This window comes from Cottoperca gobio, chromosome 12, assembly GCF_900634415.1.
Source record: "Cottoperca gobio chromosome 12, fCotGob3.1, whole genome shotgun sequence".
Lineage (NCBI taxonomy): Eukaryota > Metazoa > Chordata > Actinopteri > Perciformes > Bovichtidae > Cottoperca > Cottoperca gobio.
The window spans coordinates 12,492,458-12,503,222 of NC_041366.1; the positions used below are offsets into that span (position 1 = coordinate 12,492,458).

General features: G+C 41.7%; 1 protein-coding gene across 1 annotated transcript in view; it reads right to left on the minus strand.

The window, feature by feature from the left end:
* The window catches only part of ctif (CBP80/20-dependent translation initiation factor), a 48,590-nt gene extending 38,033 nt beyond the window's left edge, over positions 1-10,557 (minus strand). The window contains exons 1-2 of the mRNA XM_029444626.1: positions 10,353-10,557; positions 49-274 (exon numbers count right to left, since the gene is read on the minus strand). Of these exons, the coding sequence (XP_029300486.1) occupies positions 49-225 (177 nt within the window). The 5' untranslated portion in view covers positions 226-274; positions 10,353-10,557. The remainder of the gene's footprint in view (positions 1-48; positions 275-10,352) is intronic.
* Positions 10,558-10,765: the final 208 nt, after the last annotated feature.

Genomic DNA, 10,765 nt, shown 5'->3' on the forward strand with positions numbered 1-10,765 from the left:
ATGAGACTAATGAGAGCATGTCATCCATTGAAATGATAAGGCTCTGACCTGTGGCACCTTGCCACCATTGTCCAAGTCCAAGTCTCCATCTGCCTTGTCTCCCAGAAGACCCTGCACCTGGTACTCCAACACATAGCTGTCGATGAAGCGCTCCAGCTCCTCTATCTCCTGTGAGCGTGTGCTCCCAGCCTCAGACGATGCTGACGCCACCGAAGAGTTCTCCATGACAACCAGCGCTGTGATGGGTGGAGGGGAAGGGAAGGAGGAAAGTGACCTGTGAAAGGAAGAAAAGAAGGATACAGATGCATGACTAAGAGTTTCCATGTTAGAGCATGCATCTCCTGTGAGTACAAGGCTGGCCTTTTTTACAGTAAAAACATCAAAACAACTATGACATAAATGAGCAGACATAAGGTGAGCCCAAGTCCCAGATGAGTGGATAGATTAGGGCGCACGTCCACCAATTTAAAATGTGCTGGCCCTGATGCTTTGCATGAATGAGCTGGTCACCGCTCACCCTGACAGCGAGAGCAGTAGAGCAAGGAGGACGATCCATCAAAGACAACGCCCGGCCGATCTGCTCCCACAAATGGGCTTTTCGGTCTTTGTTATGATTGTGTTTGTCTGACATATAAAGCTCAAGATAGACAGACATGGTCAAAAGAAGCTTCTCCTCCATTTGCTACAGTGACGTCACCTGGGCTTTTCTGAAAAGTTCAGAGAACTAGGAGCGCTCAGAAAAAAGACTCTGGGTGCAGCGCTTTTTCTCGAGGCGACCGCATACGCTCTCTCCTCATTGGGAACATTTGAAAAAAAGATGCTGGTGCTCAGAAGACGCAATGTGGACACACGCCCGTGCCAAAATACTTATGGCGGCAACAACCTGTGGAGTACAGTACCAATTAATCTGTTTCTTGATTAATGAAAATAAACTATTTTGATAATCAATGACAAACATTCTCCAGTTACAGTTTCTCAAATGTGATGATGAGTTTTTGAACTGTAGGCCGAACAAACAAACACTTAGAAACACTACATGGGCTGTGGGAAATTATGAAGGGAATCTTTCACGATTTTCTGACATTTTATAAACAAAATGAGAATAATTGTAAATTAACTATAGGCTTTCTCTCACCTTGGTCCCCCTTTAAATTCTCAACAATCAAAGAGTGCATATAACCTCACTGCTGTCAACAAACATCCATATATGCTCTGCTTGTTTCCAAAGTTGTCCAACAGCAAAACTGTCCTGGAGTGGAGCTGCAGCAAGCCCAGGTTGTGTTTTCACTAAGAAAAACCTCTGATTGTCACTCTTATTTCTCCAAAACTCTGCCTGGTGTCACCATACATACACCTCAATGTCACTCTTTGTTGTTCTACCTCTTCCCACCCGTCTCTCTCTCTCCTGTCAGTGTTGTGGGTGTGATCACCTGACCTGTGGCCAACAGGGAAGCAGCTTCCTGCCTGTGTCTGTCTATTGCTACTAAGCTCCTTTACATCATGGCTTGATCACCAGCCATGCAAAGAGGATTTATGGCCCTGGAGCACGCATAATGCTATCTGCTGAGCCCTGGGGACTCACTGGGGAGCCCTGTGCATTTGCAGCCAACAAGTCAGTCACACAAAGTTTAAACCCTTTTGTTTTGTTGGTTCTGGGCTACAGGGCTATCTAATGCCACGAGGAGTGCTATATCCTAAAGACTCTCTTTAATCTATTTTTAATCGAACATCTGAATTCACCTACTGCCGCACTGTGTAGTATCTCATCAAACAAGACAACATCATAACAAAGCAAAGACTGAGATCCCACCAAGTATTTAAACAGAAAGTACTCCTTTTAGAGTACCAATAATACTGAAAAACCATGTGTACAACTGAGTTAGTAGTATTACCAAAAGGGACATACTTTTTTTTAGAGGATCAGAGCTCAGGGTCAGCTACAGGACAGCACCCCTGTTGAGCACGAGGCTGGATCCTTTACAAATCTGTTGATCAAGGACAGTGCTACCCTGCTGCTTAAATATATGGATATTTAGGACTAATACTTTAATCTCTGAATACTATGTAGCAGAGTCAACATGTCCTAATCTGACCTACTGTAGTGTCGATAGTATAATCCATACATTGTCAACAGTATAATCCATCCTTACATTGATACCAGGCTTTGATTAGCCTGCCGAGTTGCAGTTAGCAGGCTACAGAAGCATCAGCATCATGCTCGGACAGAGCTGAAGTTGAAGACATTTTTTTACCGTCAGAAATTACAACCACAAACAGCCCATGTGATGCATAAACTTCATGCAACTGTATGCATTTACACATGCTCTGCGTGTATGGACGGACACACACACACACCAACTGTCCCAGCTCAGCTGAAAAAAGACTTTCAATTCGTCATTCATGACGCTGAGATGTTGATTCAACTGTAAGGTCATTTCTGAGGCTGCAGTCTGTGTGGGGGAGTTATATTGATTTGTGTTTTTAATATTTCTTCCACCTCAATTTACATTATGTGAGGTTGTAGGGGCATTAATAAAACTCTGCGTGGCCTTGAATTTGTTATCTCAATTCATAATTTCAACTGTTCTGATGTTAATGTGGCAGAGCTCCATTAACTACAACACAGTTTATATGAATGGAGAACCATTCAGTAATATTAGTCTGGATGTTTGCATCACTAGGTTTGACGCATATTGGTAGTGGTTGCAGTCAGATGTCCTACTCTTGTCCTTGACATGTAGTATAGAGTTACCGCCTGAGGGGAAGCTGCTGACAACAGCTATTGACCCGTCCGTTACTACAATCTCATCTAGTTCTCCGTCTTCTTGTCTTTGTATCTATGATTTCTTTGTATTATAGCATCTGTTTGATACTTTCATAGTAGTTTATGTGCTTACTGTGCAGCAGGTTATATATATTCTTTTATAAAAAGGGCTGCACATGCATTATAGTCCCCCCAAATAATATCATCATCCATCTAAAGTAAACACTGGTTGTGTGTCTTTATCACAGTCCTGACTCAAAGTCCTTTTTATCCTGCGGTGTTGCATAACACACCACTCTAAATCTGCTTTAAAATAAGTGGTGGTGACATTTGCTTTGCTTCCACAGTGGGTTTTATCTCTCAGTTTAACAACAGTAACATCAATGTTCTTATATATGTTCCAAGGTGGCACTATGCTCATGTGAGAGTCAACACTCCAAACTACCATCATGCCTTGAGGGTGCAAGAGAGAGGTGGAGGTTATGGTTGGTACTAAAGCAAGGATTTCATCTGACCCAGACAAAGAAAGGGCTACTGTATTAAGCGTACATGAGAAAAACAAAGATGATGGCCCCTTCTGATCTTTGACTAAACAGAGAAACTGGCTCTGCAAGGTCACGAGCACTAATAGCACCGCAAGGCATCTCGCATTTACCAAACACAAGACTTTAAGACAAGCAAAGATACGAGCTCTCACATCACACTGATGCAAATGATGAGGGCAAGCAGAGGCATAAAGAAAGAAAATGGTATGCATTTGAGCAGTAATGATGTCAGCATTTCCCTTCAGGCTTAAACTAAAAGAGAATTATCTTGATTACTTTCTCGATTAAAAGAGAAGTGTGCCGATTTTACACATCAAACCTGTTTAGAGGTTGTGAGGGGTACTAAGACATATGTGGAAAAACTTGTATGAAGCCCTTTATGTGACGTCACAAGTTTGCAAATTAATGGTGTAGAGTTAGAAATAAAGTGAGGTTACCAGACCTCTGCAGCCCACTCCTCATCACTTCTTGAGGCTACTAGCATAACACAACCAAATCAAGTTGCATTGTGGGTAATGCAGGCACCAGGTCTTTGACAAGGCAGAAGAAGAAGAATGTGTGGTATAAAAAGATGATATAGCTCGTTCTGCTACATCGATTTTGATTTCTCCGCTCAGCACGAGTCCAGCAAATGTTATAGAAGTGCAATGCTAATAAATCAGTGCTGTATTCTAATCAAATATGTTTCGGGCCGATTAAATGTCAAAGAATAGGCCATAACAATTCCCCAAAGCTTAATTCCTTGTTTTGTACAACCATCAAAAATATTTAGTTTAATAATATAGTAGAAAAAGAATCACACAGGATTTTAGACTGATACAAATACTTAAATGATAATCAGTTATCAAAAAAGTTCCAAATTAATTTTCTGTGGACATACTTTAAAAACAATTGGCTAATCATTGCAGCTCCAAAAAGGAGTGCGAACCAAAGCCAAAAACTAATTGTGGGCTGCAGATCAAGAGAGTCGGTCAGATAGACAGAGGTAACGTCTGATGAAGCAGTTTGTTGCAGTGGGCATCGCACCAAGAACATTTTCATGTGGCACGTTGGCCTGTTTTGTAGTTACATGGGACAGGGCGAGTCTCCCTCCTCCCCCCCTCTTTGTCTGTCCCACTCTCCTTCCCTTTCTCCTTCCTGTCTCCACCCTTTTGATCTCCCTCCCTCAAGTCTACCAGCTGTTCCAGCAAAGATCTGCCTGTCACACCACAATAAGTGGCATATCAGTAGCCAATACTTCAAAGTTTTCTTCTGAACCTTCCAAAATATCTTGTTCAGGCAACAACATCACGCACTCTTCTTCACAATCATTAAATGGAGGACTGTGTTTGTGTTGAAACATCTTTGTGTTTGTTTCAGTAGATTGAACACAGTATAATTCAACAGCACTATGACCGAAGCAGCCACAATGACCATACATCTGAGTCAACACTTCTCCATAACAGTTTCAACAAAGACCGAACATTATTACCTTCATGAAGGTAGGATTTATTGCAGGGTTGTTGCGTTGGACTGCATTAGTTTGAGATATGTACCCGATAAACTGGACGTAAGCAGTGATTCAGAGGACTAAAAGCCTGGCTACGGAAATACAGCCATTAGAGTCGAACCAATAGTAAACTAAAACTAGGTGCTGGGATATGCGTCACAGCCAGTGACACTACAGGACGACAGAGAAAGATCAAGACTGTGAAATGCATTTAACTACAGTAAAACCCAGCTGAACACTGTGCCCGGAGCCCAGCACCATCCAGACTGATACTGAACAGACCAGACAGACACAGCGTGGCACTGGACAGCACACTGTTTCTTTGTTTGAGAGGCAGAGACAAATGCCAATCTACACCATCCATATTTCATGACAGAGTAGATTCATTACCAAAGAAAAAACAATTGTGATCATGATATATTGTGCAATTGTTCAACTAATGTACACGTTTGACATGCAGTCTGATGTATACAAAGGGGAGAAAATAGCTTTCATATAAAGCAGTTATCTTCGTTAACATCAGAAGGCATAATGAGGTGGTGAATTCAAACATTTCCAGACCCCCTGAATGAGGAGTGTTAAATACTTGTTATCAAGCGTTAGAGCAAAGTGCAGTACTTTATTCTGTGTTAAGAATATGATTCGATATTTCTATTCTAGTGTTTCTTTATGGATTTATGTGTAACTGAAACAACCTCAACTCACACTTATTTGTCAAAATGTACTAGTTTAAGTAGGATATTAGAAGAATATTCTGAAGTTTCACATCTAATAAAGAAGTCAACAAACCTGCGACATAAAACATAACAACTATGTTTACCATTAACCCATGGAGTACAAATACACAATACTGCTACAGAAGACCCTTCAAATGTCTCCCAACAAATCATACTGGCTGCACCACGGAATAGTAAAACAACACAACGTGTATAACAAACAAAGTCAAACAAGCTCTGAGCCACCAGTGATTTGCAACCTTTGATATTGTTACACAACAAGCAAGCAGTAAGAACCATAATCCACACAACCCAAACAAAGCAGAACATGAGACACAGTCTCCACAGTGGGAGTCAAAGGCAGTGTTCCCACCCCATGCAGTGAGAGCTGCTAATTCGCCTAATCTGGTCTACTACTGTCTGGCTGGCTAAACAAACTCACACGTGGGTATAAATATAATTTGGAGTAGTCTAATTTTGAGAGGTGAGATGGAATAGGTTAGATACTGCACGATTGAGATCATTTGGAAACGGCAAAATGTCAGAAAGATCTGTTGTGACTGTGTTATAATGTAAACTATGTTTGCATATTGTTGCAGATGCACACTTTATTCGCCGTTAATGGTTCCCCGTGCGGTTTAGTCTATCACAATACCAGCCTTTTTAGCACAGAGTATGTTGCCCTGCATTTCACTGCATGAGCATGTGACAACTAAAACCTTTAAATCTTGTTGTGTATGATTTATTATTTTAGTACACCATCATTGGAGAGAGTAGAGCCAGTGTGACATTTGGGTAGCCTCAATTCTGCCAGAGAATATTAAGTATATACATTTTCAGCAACACAGGTAGTGCACCTACAAAATGTTGCTGGAATAGCGGCAAAGTTTTCAGCACAAAATGGCTCTGTTCACATTGCTCGTCCAACTTCTTGCGTCACTCACAATGGTGTGGAAGAATATCAGGCTTTATATAGAAACAATAAAAAATAAAAAATTCCGAATTGAGCCTGATCCTACTCCTACATAAAGTTTCAGGACATCCAGAGTGTCATTGTACTGGGAACTGATGTCGCAGAATGGATATGGACAGGTTATCGAAAGCCTCTCTTCATCATCAACATCAGCAGTCAGTCTTGGAGATCAAAAGCAGTTCTCAACCAATCACTGCAGGTTAGAGGCATGTAGAAACACATGCAAGATGTCACTTAAATACACACAAAACTGGGAGAACAATAGAAACCGTAAACACAAAAATGGCATTTACAGAAAGTTGTAACAGGTACAAGGTTGAGAACAACCCTCAAATTAAGGAATATGTGATAGGAGTAAAATTACAACTTCAAAAAGTACTCTGCAGTAGTTCCCGCCTCCCATACACTATAACAAGCTGCTGTGAGTAAATGTGTTTACTCATACAGTCCAAGTTGAATGACCTGAATCTAGAGAAACACACTAGTGGAAGACAGCCTTCACATGGCACAGAGGGGGGTCCAAGAGTATGTGTATGTGTACGCTTAAAACAATAGCCTCATTGTTCCCCTTTGCCCCTGTAGTGACCTAATGGGAGAGCATTGGGCATGTGCAATACTGTAGGACTGTAGTCCAACAATGCTATCCTGTCTGGATCCACACACACACACACACACACAAATACAGAGGCCTGGCAAACAAGTGAGGGTATGTAATTCAGCTCACAAGCTTCACAACATGTAGAGAGTGTAGGTCGAAGTTCCGAGGCCTCAAAGCTAAACGGCAACAAAAGCGAAAAGAGAGGCAACAAAGGTTAGTCAGCAACCGAGCTGCAGCCATCATTGGTTAGGGGTGAACACATGCGATCATAACAACAAAACCAGTAACTCTGAGAACAAAAGGTAGGCCATAGAAAGCCTGTGACAATAGTTCTGTCAAAAACCCCATGTTTCCAAAAAGAAATTGAGGCCATGTAATTTGCTAGAGAACTACTCTGCATTCTTGCACTAAGCTAAATGCCTTCTGCTCTCAGGTTTAAGCCACCACATGATATCTCTTAATGTATGTTTTCCTCAACCATGAGCCGCGTGACCTCCCTCTTCTAATCGTCTCTTTTCCCACTCACTCAACCATACACTTCGGGCAACGTAATGAGCAGCAGTTCCAACTGAAAGGAGGCTAGATTTGTGCTACGCAGCTGAGTCAGGGCGCTCTACTTTACTGCAGGCTTCTCCCACTCTCTCTATAACATGCAGCTGTGTGCTCTCCTCCTCCTAAAACACTGCATGCATATCTACCTGGGTGTGCGTCACAGCCCTAAACACTACTACTCCATTTCTTAGCATTAGCTTTATCATGATGCATACAGGTAAGAGTTACATGCAGCTACTCATATGAACCCCTGGCAGCATTATTTGTCACCATTACTCTGGGATCATTCTTTCATTTTCTGACAGCGTTTGTCCACTGTGGGCAGAGTTCACCAGATCAATGCAGAAGTCAAATGTGCTGGGACTGCAGGTCATTGGGGTGATGACACTATACTGACCCTGCTTAGATCTAGATCTTAGTCTAATTTAATGAGGCAGTATTTCAGGCCAAGTTTAAACATCGGCAATACTCATTTAATCGTCATAGTCTTTGTTTCATGAGTTAATCGTTAACTATCAATAGTAAATTGGACTGTTGCTGTGATGTAATCAGATAAGGTCTAAAAAAATAAAAAGGCTAGATGATAAGGGAGCAGTTATTAATAAACCACCTGCTATTTGAGAGCCTAAAATCACAGATTAGATCAGGTTATGGGAAAGGACCCTCATGCCACCTCTGTGAGCAGTTCACTCATCAAGCCAACACTAACAAGTAATGTAGTTACAAGATCTGGATAAAACCTATGATTAATTCATACGTGAGAGCATCTATACAAGTTATTACAAAGTCAGGATAAAAAGCAGTATTTCATGTTAATCTGAACGAGACCCAGAACATCGTAATGTGCATGGCAAATATTCGCTGACTGTAAAAATACCTCATGCTACTGCACAACATATATGCAATATTAGTAGCGTCGATTACTGACAGTACATACAGCGCGCCAGATCTTTGTTTTATTCTGTGACAATTAGCGGAAAGATATTATCTAGTTTTTAGATTAGTTAGTTGATTGCTATTTAGCTACTGTCAGCAGAGGCTTATATATATATAGTGGCTTATATCCATACATACACTTCAATACATGCCCTCAAATGTTCTGCAAGTGTAAGGCAACATTCAAGCTGGCTCTTTTTCAGTCACAAACAAGTCATTCTCCATATTGGCACTTTGGCAATATTAGTATGTCTTGGCCCATGTTAGATCCATATATGGCTATATTCTATCTAATGATATTTAATTCATAAATATTTTTACCTATTACCTATCTATGTTTGACTGAACCAGGTTCACAAAAGGTAAACAAGTTGACAAATGTCTGTAGACGTAGATGACAGGCACTAAACCAAGATAAATATTCCTTTACAATGAAGACAGACACTGCCTGAACCGGATTTACAACTAGGCAGACTTGTTTATTGGCATATGCCTGTAGAAGAGACTCCACAGTAAAGCAGGCAACTTTGGCAAAGATCATCATACGCTGAGAAGATATCATTCATTCAAAAAGGAAAGATTTTTCCTCAAAGCAGGATCAAATACATCTGATTATCAATTCACTAACCCATTCTCCACTGTAAAAAGCTGTCACATTCATGTCAGGAGGGTCTCTGTTGTGTGACTTGTGGTAACACGCAAACATGCTTTTACCTCACTAAAGTCACTCTGAACCAATCAGTCTCTGAGCAGCAGGAATCTCAGGAATGTAAGGAGCAAACTGAAGTTTCAGGACTCCTTTAGGACAGACCTCTTAGTTTTGACAGTATGTAAACTTAGATTGTATGAGTAATGATTTATAACTGTATTGATTTCTAAGTGGCAAGAACAAGCTGGTTCCAGCACATTAAACACTGTTCAGGTTTGTCCCATCTGGTGCTAATTAATTAAACATTATGCAAACCAACTACCTAAACAACTGCATGTACGTGCTTCAACTCAGAAGAGATGACAAATCCTACGAGTTCAAGGTATAGCTGTGATTTCCCTCCGTCCTGCCACAGACAAGCAGCAGCTGTGACCCCGCTCTTTGTTGTTAGAGTCAACAGCTGAGACTCAGACTGCAGATTTGCAGCAAGCTCAGCTGCTTTCCAGACTTGACTTCTAACATTTGGAATGGATATTGCCATCATTCCTGTCCTGCAAGTATAACGTTACTGAAATCAAACTGGTTGCAAGGGTGACCGTCACAACTGACCATAACGATCACATTATTACCTTAGGCTACAGTTTTTTCAGTTTGCACTCCTATCACCACGCCCATGCTGTCTGGGATGCTAGCACTGTATGAGACGTTAGCCAAGTGCTGTATGTTGACAGGAGGTTAATGGTAACGTTATCCAACTCACTGCTCCTTAATGTCATTTTCAAAGTAACAAAGAAACATCTGGAGGCTCCTCCACACCCCGGCGTGTTTGCCCGCGTATCACCGGTAACAATGGTGACGCAAGCTTTGCGGCTAACCAGCCGGTGGCTAAACGTTAGCTAGCTGTTAAGTCCAACTGTAAACAACAGGCCACACATTACTTATTAAAACCACCCTCCATCAACTGTGCTATATCAACAGGTCTGCCAGTTGAGACCAAACCATAACCAGGCCACTCACAGCCGCAACTAGCAGTACATCCAGCGCATTTTACAAAACTGTTATCCCTGGATACCACGGTTATATCAACCGACAGACACCTTCACCGGCTTAGAAAAGAGATAAATCCTCACCCGAAGAGAGATTCTGACTCCTGGTGAACCCGGGATCACCTCCTGAGATCAAATCCGCCGTGTCATGGGTGTGTTTTCTCAAAAAGAAAAGTGGGAAAGAGAATTAGCTATCTAGTGGTAGCTATTATTCCGACGTCCCGGGGACTGAGGAAAAAGGGAATGCAGGAATGTGACGTTCAGTCCGGCTTGCGGGCAGCGTTGACACGTGCACTCCAGAGTGAAGCATTGTGGGAAAAGGAGTTCCATAATTATTGCTTGAGAATTAACTGATTAATAACTGGTTTGACTTGTCAGTTGTCACTATCCCTTCCTTGCGGGAACAGGCAGTTTCGATACAGCACCAGGCACCGCCGGACCATGGTCCCGTGAGGCCGCTGGCACATGACTTTTTGACGCCCTTCAAATTGTCTTGT